The sequence below is a fragment of the Pyxicephalus adspersus genome, chromosome 1, assembly GCF_032062135.1.
Source record: "Pyxicephalus adspersus chromosome 1, UCB_Pads_2.0, whole genome shotgun sequence".
Classification (NCBI taxonomy): Eukaryota; Metazoa; Chordata; class Amphibia; order Anura; family Pyxicephalidae; genus Pyxicephalus; species Pyxicephalus adspersus.
In genome coordinates, this window is record NC_092858.1 from 59,281,793 (window position 1) to 59,303,220 (window position 21,428).

General features: G+C 38.8%; 1 protein-coding gene across 1 annotated transcript in view; it reads right to left on the bottom strand.

The window, feature by feature from the left end:
• The window catches only part of ABCC4 (ATP binding cassette subfamily C member 4 (PEL blood group)), a gene marked incomplete in the record, with an annotated part of 121,259 nt that overhangs the window by 50,106 nt on the left and 49,725 nt on the right, over nucleotides 1–21,428 (bottom strand). The window contains 8 exon segments of the mRNA XM_072411097.1: nucleotides 9,512–9,658; nucleotides 10,157–10,245; nucleotides 11,679–11,716; nucleotides 13,193–13,333; nucleotides 13,759–13,968; nucleotides 15,337–15,433; nucleotides 19,247–19,333; nucleotides 19,950–20,044. Of these exon segments, the coding sequence (XP_072267198.1) occupies nucleotides 9,512–9,658; nucleotides 10,157–10,245; nucleotides 11,679–11,716; nucleotides 13,193–13,333; nucleotides 13,759–13,968; nucleotides 15,337–15,433; nucleotides 19,247–19,333; nucleotides 19,950–20,044 (904 nt within the window).

The window sequence follows — 21,428 nt, forward strand, 5'->3', positions numbered from 1 at the left end:
ATGAAGGAAAACACGTAATTGTCCCTAAATGCTTTTTCATGGTCATAAGCTGCAGCTAAAATAATGAAATTGTTACTTGAACATAATTGAACAAATGCCCAGAAAATGAAATACTGCAGAAAAGCGCTCGAGTCTTTTTTTCTCCGCAATTATAAACAACCACGTATACAAGTAACAAAACTCTGCTGTACAGCGACAAACCTAAGCTAAAGGAAACGTATCTTCGTTTAAACACTCATCACATTCTGTAATCGGCTTAATGCTCATAACAATTGTGACAAAACAACACCAATGCAGCAGATTCATTGGGTTATCTTGGAAGATAATGCATGCAAACACACCAATCTAGCAAGGTGTTGACATGACTAAAGTAATCAGTTTGTAAAAAGGTTAGCAGAGTGAATACAATGAGCACTCTAGTGTGTGCCACTGGAAAACTATTGAAAGGCAACAAGAGCCATTATGATACTACAAGGCGCAAATGGACAACACCCACTAAAATATCATTGAATAGCACGCCCTGATAAGCACCCGGGTACACAGAGCTGCTTATGCAGGAAAACATTATGGTGTTTGTCAAACATGCAAAGTCATACAGCTTTTCTTTGACACACCTACCAATGTTATTAGCTGCTCCATTCAAACACCCAAAAATAATATTTAGGGTGTTATTATGTGGCCGCACAGGATGATTGTGACTGATGCAACCTTTTGTTCTGGAATCATTCAGTCACTTGCGGTTATTAATACAAGCAGGCTTAGTAAGAATACGTGTGCAGCCACCAGGTAATGACCAATGATTATTATAATGGCTGGCTTACTTTGCTGACAGGACAGCTCAATTCATGCAAGAAAAATAGCACGAGGCTGCCCATGAATACAGCAAAAAGAACAGCGACAATTGCAACTTCAATTGTAACTTCATTTAAAGTGCAAAAGAAAAAAAAAAGATTTTATATGGTTTTACATACATAATGGGGGTTGTCTATTGCAGGATCAAAGCTGCAAAAGATTAATCTGACTGGTTGCTAAAAGCAACACAAGCACTTTTATTCCGATAACTGTTATTTATCAGGACCTGCAGATTTTCCTAAGTATTTATGGAGATGACACAACATAAGAGAAGTGATTCCTGCCATCTATTTACTCTGGGCCAGCAGGTGACAGGACAATACAGACAGATACATGAATGTACGAAGGACAGAAAAGAAGAAGCAGAGCGACTTGTAATGGAAACAAATACATAACAATTACTGCTTATAACATAGGAAAGTACTAGCTATACACAGATCAACTATGTTGGGTATCTAAATATATTTGTATGGAATGTAACAATATCAGTCCACTAATTTGATTACTAATAATAATATATCTGATGATTAATCATTCACATATGCTTCTCACTTGCTGAAATGTGTGACAATGTGGGGATTATGTAAAGAAAAACACCTGCAACCAGTCTAAATGACATCCTGAGACAGGAAAACAATTAGGTAGACTCCACCTTACAAAGGTAAAACCACTTGTGGAATATTGTGTATGTAAGTGACGCCCCAAACAACTGAAATGACACCTAGGTGTTTCCAAGTGTTGCAATGTTGTCATGGAGAAACAAAGCCAATGGATCTGCATGATTTATAAAGGAACAAGGACACGAAGGCTGAATGATGCTGCCCTCTTGTGACAGGAAATCTGTAGTACAACACAGGCTAGGCTACAATGCAGGACTGAGATGAGTACATTCATCTTCATTTACTACCAATGTTTCACAGTCACAAAGCCTGTTATTGTGTTATAATCCTAAGTAAATAATTGATGGCATTTTCAAGATGCAGCATTCATGACATTTTTATTGCACAAATATTTGTGTTCTTACTCTACAGTATAAACGTTAATTCACACACTCATTTTAAAAAAATTTAAACAGAGCTTACAAAGTCAGATACTATTTCCCTAAGAATGTACTACTTATGTGTATGTGTAAGACCCCCCTTCATCTTTTTCCATTTTGTTCTATTCCAGACTGATGCTACAATCATTTCATTTCTTTTTTACTATTCTACACTCAGTACCCCATAATCACAAAGTAAACAGAGAACTTTGGAAAATGCAGTGCATTTACTAAGAAAAAAAAACGGAAATATCACAATTACATACATATTCAGACCCTTTACTTAGTACTTAGTGGAAGCACATTTAACAACAATTACAGCCACAAGTCTTTTTGGGTATGTACAACAAGCTTTGCACACCAGGATTTGGGATTTTCTGCCATTCTAATTTGCAAATCCTCTCAAGCTTAGTCAAGTTAGATGGTGAGCGTCAGAGGACAGTCATTTTCAGGTCCAGAGATGTTCAATAAAGGCTAGGGCTGGGCCACTCCAGGACATTCACATAGCTGTCCCTAAACCACTCCTGTGTTGTGTTGTTTTGGGTCATTGTCATGTTGAAAGGTGAACCTTCAGCCCAGTCTGAGGTCCTGAGCACTGTGGAGCAGGTTTTCATTATGGATCTCTCTGTACTGTGCTTCATTCAGCTTTCTCTTACCAGTCTCCCAGTCCCTGTTACTGAAAAAAACCCCAAAGCAATATGCTGCCACCACCATGCTTCACTGTTGGGATAGTATTGGGCATGTGATGAGCGTTGCCCGTTTTCCTCCAGACATGATGTTTGGAATTGAGGTCAAACTGTTCAATCTTGTGTTCATCAGTCCAGAGAACGTTGTTCCTCACAGTCAGAGTTTTTCAGGTGCTTTTTTGCTTTCATGTTTTTTCCACTGGTGAAAGGCTTCTGTCTGACCACTCTGCCATAAAGCCCAGATAGGTTGAGTTCTGCTGTTATAGTTGTCCTTCTGGAACTTAGTCCCATCTCCACACAGGATCAATGGAGCTTAATCAAAGTGACCATCAGGTTCTTGAAAACCCCTTTCACTAAGGCCCTTCACCCTGGATTGCTCAGTTTGGCTGGGCTACCAGCCCTTGGAAGAGTTCTGGTTGTGCCAAACTTTTTCTATTTGGAAATTACAGACCACTGTGCTCTTCAATGCAGCAGAATTTTATATCCTCACCCAGATCTGTGCTCTACAGGCAGTTCCTTTGACCTCATGGCTAGGTTTTGCCCTGTATACAACATTGGCAGATATGATGCATTCTATAGAAGGTCTGTGCCATTCCAAGTCTTGTCCAATCAACTTCATTTACCACTGGGGGACTCTAATCAAGATGCAGAAACATCTCAGCAATGATCAACAGAGGTGGTAGACACCTGAGCAAAACTGCAAGTGTTGTTACAAAAATTTTGAATACTTATGTAAATGTGATATTTCAGTTTTGCTATCTGTTTCTATTTTCACTTTGTCATTATGGGGTATTGAGTGTACATTAATGAGAAAAAAAGAATTGAAACAACTGCAGCAGGTAAGAATGTTTCCTTGCAGCCGATGTTCCTTCTGCAATGAAACATATTTTGCTGCTTGTTCACAATGTAGAATGTCAGGTATCTTCACATGCAAAGGAGTTACGTCATCCATGCCTGGTCAATTATGTAGTGAGGACAGGTGAGTTTGAATAAAAAATTGGGATCAGACAGTTAAGTATTTAAAAGTTTTTTAAAGTTTTTCAGAAGGGACATTGCCTGTTCCTTTAGTAATAAAGGTCCTAGTCTGAGCAGTTTTTTTTTTATTTATTTTAAGGTATCTATGGTTCCACTTTAGTATTGCAACCTATATCTGGTCTTTCATCTGGGAACTAAAACTGCATATACCTCAGTTTCTCTGCTATTTGTCCACTTTCTAAAGGTATATGTGTTTTAGATACAAGTATTTTTTTAGGAACAAAAAGTTAAAAATCACTTATACAGAAACTGTAAAAAAATGAACAAAGAAAAATGCGACTGAAAGAGACTGCTTACCCAGCTGTGTATCAGTAGTGGTGGTATTGTTTAGTTCAGGAGGTTGATCAACTTTCCACTCTGACAATGCTCATCTACCTTTTCTACAAACTCAAATCTGGAATGTAAAACCTGGAATGGAACTAATCAAGGACTGAAACATTTGTCAACAAAAAGCAAATGGCTTAAAAATGAAATACATTCCAGGTTTGTTGAATCACCCAAAATTTACTGATGTAAGTGTATCTGTCTCCAGCCTTGGAGAGCTTTAATAAATCAGCCCCATAAAACTAATAGTAGTAATACTGCACCGAGCATCACTCATGTTATGTTTGAGCCATTCTCTGCAGTATTAAAGTCAAACAGCAGCAGGTCTAAAAGACCCAAAAATAAAAGTAATAATAGAATTTAGGAAAACAAACCTGCAAAATGGAAGTACAGGGAATGGAGGGGGAGGGGGTGGAGAGCAGGTATACAAAGGCCAGACATTACAGTCTGTAGACTTCTCCAGAGCTTTATTATCTATAAACCCATCGCCACACTTCATACCATTTCATGATGTACCTGATTCAAAAAGGTAATGTAACAATTTGCAGGGAAAACATACACAATGCCAGTAATAACAAATGCTAATAAACCAGCTTAAAGGATTCAATAACAAATCTGCTGTCTAATTACACTAATTGGAGAGCACAACACATTAAGCACTTCTAGCAATGCTAAGAATGTTTTTTTTTGTGGCCATAAAGACAGTGTAATTATATTGTTTGCGTTGCTTGGTTATTGAAGTGGCCCATACAAAACAAAGGTCTGCCGTAAATATTCCTTCTAATTTTCATTATTCACTATATCAGCATGTTAAAACAAGAAATAGCTCAGGCTGTGTACATTGTCTATTTTTAGTCTTTCTCCCCTGGAGGGCTTCAGGTGAGCGCAGTGACGTGACGTCGCTAACTAAGCTGAGCAAAGAGAAGGAAAATAGAGGGGTCAGAGTGACAAAACTATTTTTGATATTCAGTCTTGTTGACACATTGGAACACAAAAGGGAGCATGTAAAGTAAACATAGCGCTGAAAGGCATATTTACATGTTACACTTCTCCCACAAAGACTTCCAAGCAAAGAGGAAAGAAAGTGAGGTTAATAATCAGTCTGTACAAAAGAGCCAGAGATTCAAGGGACAATGAGAATTCTTTACTCTGGAGCTTTATGAGCACAGAACACTTCAAACTATTCAACATGCACAGAAAGGACCTCATGTATCAAAGTGTCAACATTAAGAACGGTTATTATTTCTCACAGTCACCAAACCAATAAAACCCTTTCCTGTCTGAAAATGATGGAAGTGTAAAAAAAATTATGGTAGCAGGGAGAAAACTGACAAGTTCTTTAAGCCAATCTCTGGGCAAATAATAACCCCTCCAAACCCCATATAATCCTTGCCCTTTCTACTTATTCTTACCGTGTGAAGCAAAATATAATGCCAACATCCACTAGTTAGGCCCCTTGACTGCCATTTTTGGGTGCAAGAGACTGCTAATCCCCAACAGTCCCTTCCTGAAGTAATTGCCTGCAACCTCTGTACTGATTCCTGAGTTGATTCAGAAGAGTCTGCTGCTGTGCAGTTAATAGGAAGTATCTATGTCAGGCACACAGTAACATAATTACATAGTAGGTTAAGTTGAAAAAGGACATAAGTCCATCAAGTTCAACCACTAGGGAAATAAACATATCCCAGATATAAAACTCTTTAAGCCATAGTTGGTCCAGAGGAAGAGAAAAAAACCCTGACAAAAGGTGCCCTCTTGTTCTTTGTAATGATCTCAAAGTGAATAATTTGGAAGAGAGTTCTCTATATGGACCATTTATATATTTATACAGGGTGATCATATCCCCCCTTAAACGCCTCTTCTCAATGGAGAATAGATTCAGTTCAGCTAATCTCTCCTCATAGCTGAGCTCCTCCATCATTTTTATAATTTAGTTGCCATCTCTGCACTCTCTCCAATTCCACAATGTCCTTTTTGTGAACTGGTGCCCAAAACTGGACTGCATATTCCAGATGTGGTCTGACTAATGTTTTGTACAGGGGGAAGATTATATCTCCATCTCTGCAGTCTATTCCTCTTTTAATACAAGAAAGTATTTTACTAGCTTTAGATATTGCAGTTTGGCATTGCATGCTGCTATTAAGTCCATGATCTACCAGAACCCCCAGATCCTTTTCCATTTCTGACTCCCCCAAATGTATTCCCCCCAGACAGTATGAAGCATGCATGTTCTTAGCCCCCAAGTGCATAACTTTACAATTATCTATAAATGTCATTTGCCACTTGGCTGCCCAATCAAACTGTACATCCAGGTCTGCTTGAGGATTATAGACATCCTGTATGGACTTAATTCAATTACATACTTTGGTGTCATCTGCAAACAGAGAAATGGTACCTTTAATCTCAAACTCTATATCATTTATAAAGATGTTAAATAATAAATTACATTTTGAAGTTTTGCACATTGTATCTTCCTTTTACATCTTTTATATTCTTTAAAGTTTTCAAATGATGAAAGGTGATCCTTTATTTTTACATTTTTGGAATGCCCTTATTTTTGTTTATGACTTTTTTAACATCAGCTATGAGCCACAGGTTTTGATTTTAGCCCCTTAAAATTATTACCCATTGTAATATATTTTTTCAGTGTGCGTTTGTAGGAACATGGTCACTGCTACCCAGATTCTCTTTTATATTTGCACATTTGTTATAAGCTATGCCTTGTTAGAAAGAACTAGGTCCAGCAGAGTATCATTTGTAGTTGGGGCTTCTATAAACTGTACCATAAAATTATCTTGTATTAAATTTACAAATTTCCTCCCTTTTGCTGTTCCTGTCTTTTGACTTACTCCAGTCACTGTCAGGATAGTTGAAATCTCCCATGATTAAAACACTTCCACTTTTTGCTGCTTTTTCTATCTGTGCTAGTAGTTGATTTTCTAGTTCTTCCTCAGCACTGGGGGGCCTATAGCAGACTCCAATAATTATTTGTGTGTTATTCAACCCCACATTCAACTCCACCCATAATGCCTCAACCTTATCACTTGTTTCATCCGCAATTTCCGCTTCACATTCACTTTCAGATGACTTCTCACATACAGACAGACACTACCACCCTTTCGTTTGACTCTGTCTTTACGAAAGAGAGTATACCCAGGAATATTGACAGCCCAGTCATGCCAAGAACAAAGCCAGGATTCAGCAATACCAACTAAGTCATAATTCTCACCACTCATTAAGGCTTCAAACTCCCCTATCTTGTTTGCCAGACTTCTAGCATTGGTGAACAGGCTCTTTATACCATTTCTGCATTTACCATCATTGTTTGCCAAATCATTTGTTTTTCAGTACAACTAGTATTGCACAATCCAATGTTTGTTTGTAACATGGGAAGCTCCTTACAATTATCCATAACCCTCCCCCCAACTATCCCCAATCCACCCTCCACTAGTGTCTGACCCCTGACCAACCTTTCTACCACCTTATTTACCTGTCCCACCCCCTCTGTCCTAGTTTAAAAGTCCCTCCACCATTTCCCTAAATCTTTCCCCTAGCACAGCAGACCCCCTTTCATTTAGGTGCAAACCATCTCTGGCATACAGGTTGTACCCCAATGAAAAATCAGCACAGTGCTCCATGAATCCAGACCCTTCTCTTTTTGCACCAGGACTTAAGCCATGTGTTAAATTGTCTAAGCTCCTTCTGCTTTTCCTGTGTTGTGCATGGCACAGGCAATATTCCAGAGAACATTGGAGCCTTGGAGGTCCTTTTCTTCAACTTGAAACCTAGTTCCTTAAACTGATTTTTAAGGATCCTCCATCTTCCATTTATATTGTCATTGGTTCCAACATGGACCAAGACAGCTGGGTCCTGTCCAGCCCCTCCTAGTAGTTTGTCCACTCGGTCCACCACATGCCGAACCCTGGCCCCAGGGAGACAGCAAACCATTCGGCTTAAGGGATCCGGGCGACAAACTATTCTATCCAATTTCCTGATCATAGAATCCCCTATGACTACCAATTGTCTTTTTCTTCCTGAGTTTCCCTCCCCACCCCTACTAGATGTGCTGCTCCCCCGGCTGTTAGGGGTAGCAGTAACATCTAGAGTTGCCACCACTGGGTCTGCCACCTGCACATCTTCACGTAACTTTGAAAACATGTTGAGGTGCTCAAACCCAGGGCTGGCCTTCCTTTTCTGGGTGCTCCTACCACTCCCTCTAGTTACATTAACACAACTCCCTACATTCTCATCCTGACTAACCTCTCCACCCTCCACATCTAAGCCATTAACTGCCTGCTCAGTGAGCAGGAGACCCCTCTCAAAGTGATCCAGTGATTTCAGTGTTGCAATGCGCTTCTCCAGCTCTCCAATGCGAGATACCAGAAAGGCGACTTGCTCACATTTGTCACAGCGGTATTCACCTAGGAGCTGTTGCTCCATTTGTGCCTACATGTGGCAGACTGTGCACTGAACAAAACCTTCCACCTTGCTACCACTCATTCTCCCAGTTACAATGTTGGAAACCCAAAAAGGAACCCTGCAACAAGAATATAGAGGAAGAGACTGGACTCGGGTCTCATGTGACCAATATGAGATCACAGCTTTAGATGAGTAAAAAGGCATTCAATTTTGGGGGGTGGGGGTTAGTATTTGACTAGAAGTCATCTTTAATACTGAAATGTCAATTCTAAGGACCTCCAGGATTTAGTGGCAAAATATATATTCAAATAATAAATGTTTGTATAATATATGTTAATTGAGGGAAAATAATCAGCCTTTAGTTTCATTGGTAGTGACACTGAAATGCTACATATATATCAACATCTGATCAACGTGTCAGTAGTTATGCCTGTATAGCAACTGTACCTTAGTAAACTGAAAACCTTATTAGTTGCCCACTAAGTATCTTTAGTTTTATTTCAGCAACCACAAAAATGGCCACTGCACATGCATGAAGAAGCCCCAGTCATTCCTGTTATAACACTGTACTCATTCCTGTTATAACACTGTACTCTGAGCAAGTGTTTGTAGTCGCCATAATGACAAATGAAGCCAAAGAAGACACTGGGAAATTACAATTTTAGAACAGTAGTGAAGAGTTAGAACTTCTAGCTATGTTTTACTACCAAATTACATTTCCTGTCCTGGTTACCGCATCTTTCATTTCTTTTACAGGTGTTACAGGAAATGAGGGAGAATCTTCCCAATGTGGTTGCAAGCAGAAATATAAACCACTGGAATTGTTCTGCACAGTAGCATACAGATGTGCGAAGCAAGCATATGAGATGGCAAAAAGTACGATCACAAGCTGGGGGAAGAAAAGAGACCTAGCTGCATTGCCTAACTGCAGAATTAAAAAGTCAATTGGCTATGCGGTGTAGCAGGACTGTATAAATCTCAGGACTGGATAGACAGAAATACAGTACTTTTAGACAGTAAAACAGCTCATGTATATATTTAACTGCAGATTTAGCCATTTGTCTAAGTTCAGTTTACATGTAACAAAGTTGGGCTTGCTTAACAGCTTGACAAAAACTTTGAGTAAAATGCATTGAGTAAAATGCTAAAAACTTACCGATTGGGTTCCTGTCGAAAAACAACACTGGTGCATGCAAAAGCGACTGGAACATTTGGTTGTGTAAAGCCTGAGCAGCAGAAACAAGGACTTGAAACACAAGTACACTGCGCATAAACCCAAATATGATGGTAGACACAGTTAAACCTGAAAACATACAAGAACTCGATATGAACATATGGTTGCAAGAACTTACCTACTACAACTTCATTTAAAAAATACACTAACATTTTCCTCACATTTAATTTCTTTTCTCTGATTCTCTGATGTTTATTTTTTAAGCAATTGGCCTAGAACTTTATTTGGGATTTTAATTTCCTACTCACATGTACGTTATATCAAAGTACTATATACATAAACATGTTCAAAACAAAATCCTAAAATTATGCTAATGGGGCCAGGCCAAAGGGTTGGCAGAGGAGGCGGCCACCATGGGCCATTTAACGCTTGCTGTTAAAATAGTTTACAGCTCTCGGGAATGGATGTTGGTCATATTTTGCTCTGGGTGCTAAAGAACCTTGTTCTGGCACTGCAAGCTATATACACAAATGTAAGGTATAATTCAAGTTTAATGTCATATAATTATTGCATAAATGCATATACCAGTCACATTTATGAATGCCAAAAAATTAGCCAGCATATTACCTGCATAGACTCCCAAATACATGTTGATGTCTAACTTTTCTGTTACATTGGTTCCATCAGTCACGTTTAACTTCTCCTGCTCTGATGCCCTAACACATAAAACAGCAATATGTCAACAAAACTTTCAATAGATCCATGTCATCCTCATAAATGTTCAGCAAATGCAAGGGAGGCTAAAGAGATGTCCCTTCTTCTTCCAAACTCTCCATCCACTGCACTGGAAGGAATAAGCAACACATATCCTGTCCAGAACTATCAAAGAACATTGCCTATTGGACAGGAAGCAAATTTGTCCTAGTACCACAGGCAAAGCATGCATGAGGGCTGATATAATGTCATTGAAGCACAATATAGAAAAACAAGATAGCAATGTTTGTTGCAAATATAAAAGGGAAATAGACAATTTTGGGCACATGCGCTTATCTTAAAATAAATATTCTAGATATCCATATTTTTAATACTAAGATTGAAACATGGTACATCAATTATATACAAAATGTAGTCTCATAAATATCAAGCAAATAGTAAAAACAAATAGTTCCAAAAGATACCATGATCAGTCAAGCATTAAAAGTTGAATGTTAAAGTGATTAACATTTATTTTCTCTTCTAAATGACACCTGGAAAGGATGGGATATATTAGGCAGCAAATAAACAGTCATTTCCTAATGATGTGTTGGCAGTGGGACATTTGAGCAGTGATCTGATGTTCCTGAAATACAGTGGTTAATACCAACCAAAAGTGGTCCAGAAAAGGACAACCAGTAAACCAGTGACAGGTCCATGGACATCCAGTACTCATTAATCCCTTGGCATAGTGTGGGTTAATCTACCTGGTCCAATCCTACAGAGGGTTACTGTAGTTGAGATTGAGGAAAACGTAATGCTTGCTGGGCATAGGGCTGAATAGCTGCCAGTAAGTGTGCCCATGCAGACCCATGTCCATTGCTGTAAAAGCCCACAATGGGCACATGAACTTTACATTGAGCAATGAAAAAAAATTTGATGTAAATTGTAGGCGAGTGAATTGTTTATAAGAGGATGGGATGTCGCAGGATGGGACATAAATAATCTTCTGATAACATTTTGGTGCCAGATAGCACGGGAAAAATTCAGAGATGTTGTGGGGTACATGCCTTAACAGTTTAGAGCTGACACAAGGGGGGCTTATACAATATTAGGTAGGTGGTTTTATTGTTTTGGTTCATCAGTTTCTTTTACCTTTATAGCTAATCTATTACCATCTTCAATGGTCTACCGCAAAGTCTACTGCAGTAGAGTGGCGAAGGGTTAATACTGCTGTCAGGTTTATATTGCTTTCTACATCTCCATAAAGACTTACAGTCACTTCCTGTTGTGGTCCCTGTTGTTGGGTGTAAGGGGGGGTCACTAGGACAAGAAATGAAGGAAATTTTCCAGTACATAGATTAACAGTAAAAAACAAAGGGCAATTTGGTTTGGGAATTATTCCACCATATATTCTTTAATCTTTCATGTGTATTATTTTACACTAAAAGCTTACCAATAGGAAAGCCACCAGTCTTGTAAAACATAGGAAACCTGTGTAAGGAAAATTAAAGAGGTTAGAGGGAAATTATACATTTATCATAAAATATCCATCAAACAACCATCATTATCTTTGTTTCCTTCTATTAAACTGCACTTAGAAAGAAGGGGGAAATCCTATTGTCTGCTACGAAAAAGAGATAATTGTGCTCCCAGACATGTTGGCAAATGGCACCCAAGGACTCGACTGCCTTTTCAGAATACACAGCACATAGAATTAACTGTCTTAACCTGGCTATACACCAGTCAATGTTCCTGGGATCAAGCAGTCTACTCAATCACGTCATAGAATTGACCATAATCAATTCTGAATATCTAAAATCAGTCGACCAAAATCAAGCAAAATCAAGTGTACAATGTTCATGTTGAAAATCTTGATGGTGCAAGCATTTGACAATTTTTAAGAGCTCTTGATTGATTTCTGTTTAATTCGATTTTGGATCATGAGCACAAACGCTTATGTTCACTGCTCTTTTTACCTGTTAAATGTATCAACTGCAGCGTGTGGTATTACGATCAATTCATTTTGAATTGATTGTTCACATTTATATTTTGAATGTCAATCAAGTAATTTTTTTAATTGAATTTGAATTATGTATGTCCAGCTTTACAAAACCCACAAGCAGTCACAGAATAGTGTTCGTGGTCAAGAACCTGCACCAAAATCTCAGCAAAGTTTGAAAGTCACAAACAACCAAGAAAACACAATCACCAGAATTAGCCTACAAAGTTTAGTTCCAGAGAAAAAAAAAGTTGTTTATTGTAGACACAATACAAATTGTACCTTGATTCATTGTTATGGATTACTTCAGTTTGTACTGTTCTTTTGTTGTCATAACCTTAGAGAAGGTTCCCCACCTTTGTTCTGTGGTGAATATAGGTGCTTCAGCAATATTGTACATGTCCAGAACTGTAAACCGTACTAGGATGCAGACTACGCTAGGATAACCAATTGTCCTTAGCCAACTAATAGTGACCAGCGGAAAAGTCCTATTGTGGACTCAATAGGTCAATTTGTAAGAATTTGTGTCCTAAATGGATGCCCAGTCTGTTAGTGTTGTTTGTGCTCTATAAATGGGAGTGATATATTACAATAGTGAGAATAGCAGGCTAGTGGTAAAAAATGAAGTGGTGGGCAGAACAAAAATCATAATTGTACTGAAAAAGAGAAAATTAGAGAGGGGAAAGATGTAAAGCACAGACACAGAGAGGTAGGACCATGCTATGTAAAGTATAGTCATAACAAGAAAAGAACAAGCTTAGATTTGAGGGGGCAAGGATGTGTAGAGAAAAGTCAGTGCTATGCAGAGAATAGCCATAAAAGAATATAATTGAATGTTTAGAGAGAATAGGTATAAAGAAGAAAATTAAGGGTATGCAGAGAGTACAGCAGTACTATGCAGACGAGGAGAGAAAAATTAAATTTTTCATGAGAAAAACATGGAGGCTGCATTTTATCCAGACACATACCTGGGCTAAGATATTTAGCAATAGCACAATAAAAATCATCAGATAACTGGACCCAGCTAGCAAGTATTTCTTGTACACCTTGAAGCCAACGGTTCCCTCAGATCGACTTTCCTCTGGAACTGCAGTCAGCACAGGTTCAGTCTGTTATAAAGGGCAAAGGCACCAAGGAAACAATGTCAGTGAAGCCTGAAATGCACACTTCATTATCCGAACAGGGTTCATTTATGGAAAATGTGAGCTACTGCTCAATTAAAATTGTTTCAGTATCTGAATAATGTAAAGCGACCTATTGCCATGGGCAACCTTTCTATCTGTGTTTTTGTTAAACATATACAAATGCTAAAAAAGTTTAGAGGTACTTGTGGTAAACTGTATACACATACCATATAAATGAAGTATGCAGCTATGCTAAGGACTGGAATAAAAATGTATTATAAAATTATATTGATCAGACACAATAATAAAATCATTCAAAATCTGTTTTTTTTTGGGGGGTTTTATATTGATTAAATTCCACATATAGTAATTGCCATGTTTTTCTTGTACGTTGTGCTTCCTGGACTTACCGGCAAAGTGTCTGCTCCTCCCTCTTTCTGAGACTGCACTGATGATTCCTGAGACCACACTGAAGACTGAGAGAAAGTACGGTTTCTAGAAGACTTTACCAGCTGGCCTTCTGAATTTTGTGAGTCTTCTTCCCTACTTTTAAGGAGGGATGCAAAATCGACACCTGACTGAAGCAGCTCCGGAAATGTTCCTTTTCCTACCATCTGGCCCTTAAATATCATAAAGATGGTTTACAGTTATTCTGAACAACTTAAATTATATACAAAACACAATAGAACAGGAACAAAAATGCACGTCTATTTCCTGCATCCTTAGAGCATGCCCACCCCTCTAGATGAATCCCTTTATTTTATACCATCTGATCTTCTCAATGACCCCGAATCTGCATGTGTGAAAAGGTAGACCAAATTTTCTTTGCACACTTCTCTCTTTCTTAGCCCTCTTGAATAAAATGTGAACACACTGTAGTATGAAAAATAGGTTGCAGGCCCCACACTTCATAAACAGTGTGTAAATCGAGATGATTTAAAAGTAGGGTTAATAGCAAACTGTGAACTTTCTGGTTCATGTTGGGTCATAATACAGGACCACCACCTGCCTACAGATTTTTTTCCACCCAGCTTAAAAAAAATTCTGGGAAAAATAGTGCGCGGATGTTAGAAAATGTTTATCGGGCCGGCGATGTGCCACCAGAGTATCCCACACCGCCTATCTTGTCCAGCAATGTCACTTGTAGCAGCAAGGAGAATAAAGGGGTCGTAGCAGCCTCTGCTTCTCTTTACCCATGCAGCCTGAGATGTATTTTATTAGCATCCCCAGCACACACTGAGGCTGTGCACAGCTGAAGGGGATTTTAGAGGCAGATAAGTTCCTGACTCTATCCTGCGCTGCCATTGACTGCCGGGCTAACTTGCTGCTGACATGTTAATCGTCTGATTTAGTGTTGCTGACTTTGCTTGTTTCTGACCCTGTGAGTGTATGCTACCTGTACCTACCTTTTGGCTGTGACCTCGACTATGATTGTGTCTTGCCCTTGTGTACCATGTCTGGTGGACTGAATACCTGTGTAAAGCCTCTTGCTTCCTCTTATTCTGGACTTGTCTCTGTTGAAATCTTGGTACTGCTTTATCTGTGGGCTCCTGGTCCTCTGCAAGCCCTTCACCAGACACCATCCCTTGTGCACTAAGTCCTGGGGGAAACCAAGTGCTGGGAAATGCAACCAGTCTCCCAAAGCTGAAAGGGGGCTTGCTATTAGTGAAGTGCAGCGTTAGATTGGGAGACAGGTGTCTGGTGAGTACTGTTTCTGGACCAGGGCCTTACAATGGGTCATTGTTCAGCATGGGCCTCATGATGCCTTAAAACGCCAGTAGGTGGGGCATTCAGTTACATATTTGTCATTTACCCTGAATTATTATTATTTTTTTTTTAGAACTAGATTTAAAGCTCTACCTAGAGTCTTTCCACTTTTACTCTTGGTAAATTAATCAAAATATGCTTAATTCTCCTGTTTGCAGTATTTAAACCCAGAAAATGTCTTTAAAAAGTCCATTACAATGATCTTCTGAGCAACAACTTACCTCTTTAAGGATGAGAATTTGTTTGGTGGCACTTAGGTACTGAAGCTGATGGGTCACCAAGATGCAGAGCTTCTTACGCAAAGCCTGGCAGATGCACCTTCCAAGAAGAAGACAGGAGTTAGGATGGCTACAAACCATGCAATTAACATTCAAATCAGATAAAAGCCTACATTTTAATCCAAATCAAACTGAAAAAACTTTTAGTATATACAAACAAAATAATTAGCATTCTTTGTTCCCTGAGGTTTTCATTTATGGAAATCACACATTAGGGCAACATCAAACTCATATTAGTGTTATGAAGATTCTAATTAATTACAAACTAATTTCTCATTTTGCAGCTTTCCCATGTAGAATGAGATTATTTGCTACAAGTAAAAGAAAACCAAAGTTCAGCCTTGGATACATAGGAAAGGGAACTAAAGCTGAACTCCAGCAATGACGATTTTACTTGGAATTCAATACTAAAATATTCAATATTATAACCATCACATTTCTTGATATTGTGAATAATCACATTTCAATAATGTAACTGTTGTACAAATATTAGGAAAATGCTTCCACATGCTGGTAATCTCTTACATGTAATGCCTGAGGCTAATAGATGTTGCTGCCAAAGGGCAAACAGCTGGTTTGTGCAATAAATCCTTCACTGTGTACGTTTGTCAGTTTAAAAAGCATAAATGCAAACTCTCACTGTCCGGAAAAAAACCCATAAACATGGAAAGTTTTGCAATAAAATTGAATCAATTTTGAAATTAAAAGAATACAGCTAGATACATGTTTAAAATAAATACATGTTTTATTTGCAGTACATGACTGTAATACATGCATATTTCCCCATTTTTGTTCTTTCAAAAAAAAAAAAAAAAAAAAGTACAAGTTGTCTGTGAAATTCACTTAGCTCCAAAAAATCTGCTATATCTGCTTTGAAATCTTAATTGTTGTCTAAATCTCTTGTCTTATTACTGGACTACAAACATCTACCCCTGCTTCTTTCCATAAAACAAGGGCAAAGATTTATTTAGTTCAGGAAATGGAACTTGGCAGGACTAATAACACTTAGCTCAGTGGATTTTTGTCAGGGTTGACAGGTATTTTTCAGTACTTTTTAAAGCATTTGCAGATAAAACATGGAAAAGTATACAAATCATGTCCAAACACTGCAGTAAGGGGATTAATGTGTCTGGTTGTTTGTCTGGCGTTTCCCTTTAATGCTTTTTCTTTACAGAGGAGTTTAGCAAAAGGATCTTTTGTTTAATCGAATAGATAAAGAAGTCCTGACAATTTAAAGAGAGCGACTCAACCGAAATGTTCTCTTGTCCTCAAAACACTACCATACTATAAATACCAGCTGAAAATCCCCCTCCACCTCACAATAGTACCAATAAAGCCATACCCGCTGAAAGGCCCCACCTTCCCGTTCCACAAGTACCAGCTAAAATACCCCAGTCCCACAACAGAATCCAGTACCATTATACCAGTACTTGCAAACATGCCCCTTTTTCCAATAACAGTATGATTTTATCAATGTCAGCTGAAATGCTACCCTTCCTCAAAACAGCACCATTTTACTAATGTAAGCAAAAATACTCCCTACCCACAAAAGTTTCATTGGACCAGTGCCAGCTGAAATGAAATGCCCCCCTTCCCTAATATACCTGTATCAGATGAAAAACCCCCTCCCCACAACAGTTACCAGTACATGTGCCCAGATATGCCACCATTTTCCCCAGAAAAGTCATTAAATCAGTACCAGGAGCAATACCCAATACCACAACACTACCATTACATCGATATCAGCTTAAATGCCCCCCTTGCCTATTATACCAGCAAATGCTGAAATGCCCCTCCCCTCCTACAATAGTACCATTCTAGTAATGCCAGCTAAAATGCCTCCCCCACAGCCACTTACTTACCACTGCACTAGTACAAGCAGAAATGCCTCCCCTTCCCCAGAATAGTACCATTATACCAGTACCAGCAGAAATGTCCTTCTCCTCTGCAACACAACCATTATACTAATATCAGTCACTCTGTGTCCACTCTCCCCATTATACCAGTACCCACAGAAATGCCCCCCATGACCACAGCAGTACCAATATATCAATACCAGCTGAAATGACCCACCATCCACAACAATTCCCTTATACCAAAAAAGTCCTCCATCTCCACATTATTACTATTATAACAATATCAGCTAAATGCCCCCTTCTTATTCCAGCAGTCACTGCTGTGATACCCCCCTTCCCCATAACAGTATCACTATACCAGTACAAGCTGAAATGCCTCCCCCCATCTTCCCTACAACAGTACCATTATATAAATGAATCATGGTAAATGTCTTCTTTGCAATATGTAGAAGAATCAATGTAATTTGAGAAAAATAATCTATGAAATAAATGATTTTGGCTGAGGTTTTACAACTATATAAAGCTTGGCAAGCATAACACACGATCATCGTAAATAATGGTGCCTATTATTTATAGATCAAGGACTCCTCTACAAGTGCACAGTACACAATCCGAAGGACACTGAATTTCTATAGTTAATATAAACGTCAGTGACAACTGTACGGATGCAAGCTCAAGGTCAGAATCTCCCTTCACAGACAGAGCCCATGTCAGGGCCACACACTTATTCTTTCAATAAAAACTGATCGTTAATGACTGGTGTTTAATTACATTGTGTGGATGTTTTGATGCTGCACTGAAAAAGATTCAATAAGAATACACTTCTATTGTAACGGCACACAACTGAAAATAGAAGAATGTTCTGTTTCAAGAGGACTCTTGACAGATTGGAGATAGGGAACATTTTCAATCATCTCTCATCTTACATTTTGATTCGATAAATAAAAAAAGACTGGGATAACAAGCTGCCATGCCTTCATTTAGGCGCTTTGTTTGACACATTTCATGTGCAAATTCTAACAGTATTGCTGAACTGATAAATGTTTTATGTCCCAGGGCCTCGGCAGCTAACAAATGCGATCTGTATAGTGAATATGTTTCACGGCATAATCAAGGCATTGAGCATAGGTTCACTTTGTGGGAATATGAGAGGGAGACGAATCATCAAAGTAACTCTCTGTGCATTGTCATACACTTCAGAAATCTTATGTCTGTGTCAAGAAAACAAATGTCTGAATTTATTTAGATAACGCTGCTGTTTAGAGGAGAAAACAAAACATCAAAGACAGCAACAGAAATCATGACCAGAGGGAAATGCAAAGTTTGTGAAATAAATAGATGAGAGGATTCTAGCACACTGCACATAAAGTATAACAGCTACTCAGCCAAGAAAACAATATTTGCCAAGAAAACAGTATTTCTACACACAAACAAATTTATGCTGCCAATGTATCTGTAGCACCTTGCATACTAACTACAAATGACAACAGTGAGCATCTTGTAAGTCACATGTGTTTTTGTGTATATCAAAGGAAACCTGTTACGAGGAAATATGTAGGTTATCATTATTGACCTCCACGTCAGTTGCCTGGTGTCATGCTGATCCAGCTTATATTAGCGTTTATATTATCAGAATCACTGACCCATGCCAAGCATGTAAATCAGGATTTGTGGCTACAATGTAATATCTGCATGCTTGTTCCAGCAACACAGAAGCTACCAGTGGTGAACTAGCACTAAAAAAAAAAAAAAAGACAACAGGAGTTAAAGTAAATGAAATTTTGAACAATACTGTGGCTATTGCAGTGATTTGTCAGCAACTACCCCATTCCTTTGTGCTAGGATCGGAGTCTATAGGGCTGTGATCTCCCTATAGGGCTGTGATCTCTGTAACTTATATTTCCAACTGTTACTCATTGGTTATATATCAACCCTTTTAGAACTGTTATAGAAAGAGGACTCAGAAGACAAAACCTAAAGCAAAATAGTATACATACTTGTCAAACAAATGCCTCCCGACCTCAGCATCGACAGCACTCAGGGGATCATCCAAAAGATAAATGTCAGCGTCTTGATAAACCGCCCTGTAGAACAAGAACAAGTTCATCAATGTTTATTTATTACAGAGTTAAGTTGTCAAAAATATACATTTTTGGATTAGCCATTGTCTTTTTGATCAGTCAGGTGACAAATCCCCATGTCACGTGGAGTACATGGTAGTTAGTAAAAGGGGTGAATACATACCTGGGGCTAATGAATGGTGTTTGCCCAGATGACGTGGGAGTTGTCAGTAGCCGATACACATGCAGATTTTTGACAGAAAACTTTTAAAACATTTTAGGCAAAAAATCTGTGCACGTGTCACCTCTTTAAACATATTTTAGGGAACCAAATGAAAATCTATTATCCAGATCAGATTCTTGGACAATAATCTGAATGAGCACAAGGCTAAGTAACATATTTCCTCTGATGACTTATAGTGACAAAATGTAATGGAAAATAAGGATGTATATTGACATTGGGCTGTGTATTTGTATTTATGTAGCTGTAGTTGTAGAAACATACATAGGTAGTATTCTAGACACTTTCTTTTCATATGAACAATCTACAACTGTACCAAATACACCGTGAATATTTAATTTTTTTTTACATCTGGGCTTTAAACACGTATATGATACTGTTACATTTTCCATGATTTACCTGGCTAGATTAACACGTGCTTTCTGTCCTCCACTTAGTGTGACACCACGATCTCCAATCATAGTCAGGTCACCGTCATCTAACTGCAACATGTCCTGTGAAGATTTGAGCACAAAGAAACAACAACATAGTAACTCAGTCTCTTTCAGCATATACCATTAGTATGAAGACAAGAAAAGGCACTATAAAAAAACTTGATAAAAATAATCAAATAAGTACATTAATGAACACTACAGCATACCCTATACACAAACCTAAATGCAAAGTAACGAAACAAACAAGCTCAACCTGTGACATCTCTACATTAAATTATTAAAAAAAAGATGTAGATTTCGTTCAAAGTGCAACTTTCTGTCAGAGTTTTCCCAAAAATGTTAACATTTTGAATTTAATTTGAAAGATGATCCCTGGGTGAATACTAACCAGAGGTTGGACTAAGCCGTTAACCCTCAAGTCTAAGTCGAGTCCCAAGTCATTGATACCAAGTCCCAAGTCAACAAGAATTCTTCCAAGTCAAGTCCCAAGTCAAGTCACATCATTTGTCATGTAGTTTGCAGGTCGTACTTCGTGAGGCTTCTGTAACACAGCCTTTCTCCCTGCCCCCTTCAGCTGTCAAGAGGAGAAAGCCGTGGACTTAGCATACAAGGAAGGCGGGGTGGAAGGCAGTGTTACAGAAGCCTCACTGCCTTCCTCCCAGCCCCCTTCAGCTGTCAGCGGAGAAAGCCGGAAGTCAAGTTGCAAAGTCGAGTTGCAAGTCGTTAATTAGGGGACCTAAAGAGGTGATTAACTCAAAAAGTCCCCAAAACAAAAAAAAAATCCACTTACCTTCAATTCCGCAGGGCAGTCAATCGGTCCAGAGGTGTCTTCCATAGGGTCCCGCGTCCTCCCAGCGCCGCCATCTTCGCTTCTTCTTCCTGGTTCTTCTTCCTACGTCACCCGACCCGGGCGCGAGATCAGGTGACGTAGATGAGAAAAAATATGCCGATCTCACTGAGCATGCGTGAGATCTGCAATTTTCTTCCCTTTTGACGAAAGGGCTCTTTCTGCGCATGCCTGAGATGCTCGGGCATGCGCAGAAGAAGCACGCAAGAGCCTCCTGGGATGCGTGACCTAGGTATCCCGGGAGGCTTTGCGCTCCCATTCATTCATGATCGCCTAGGCAATCGAGAATTAGAGGACAGTGCTGCACCTTTTTTTTTTTTTTTTTGAAAAAAAAGGGTGCTGCACTTAAAAAAAAACAAAAACAAAAAAAAAAACAACAACAATAACAAAATTTTTACCTTACATAAAAGGGTTGACTAACCCTTTTTTGTATAGTGAAAATTCTGAGCTTTAAGTCAGACTGGAGTCTTAATCGCACAACTCGAGTTCCAACCTCTAATACTAACCCCATCCAACTGAATGCGGTCATTGCCCTTTTTACTCCCCTAAAGCCATGGTGGCATGATGGTTCAGTCCTGTCTCTCTTCCTCTGTGGAT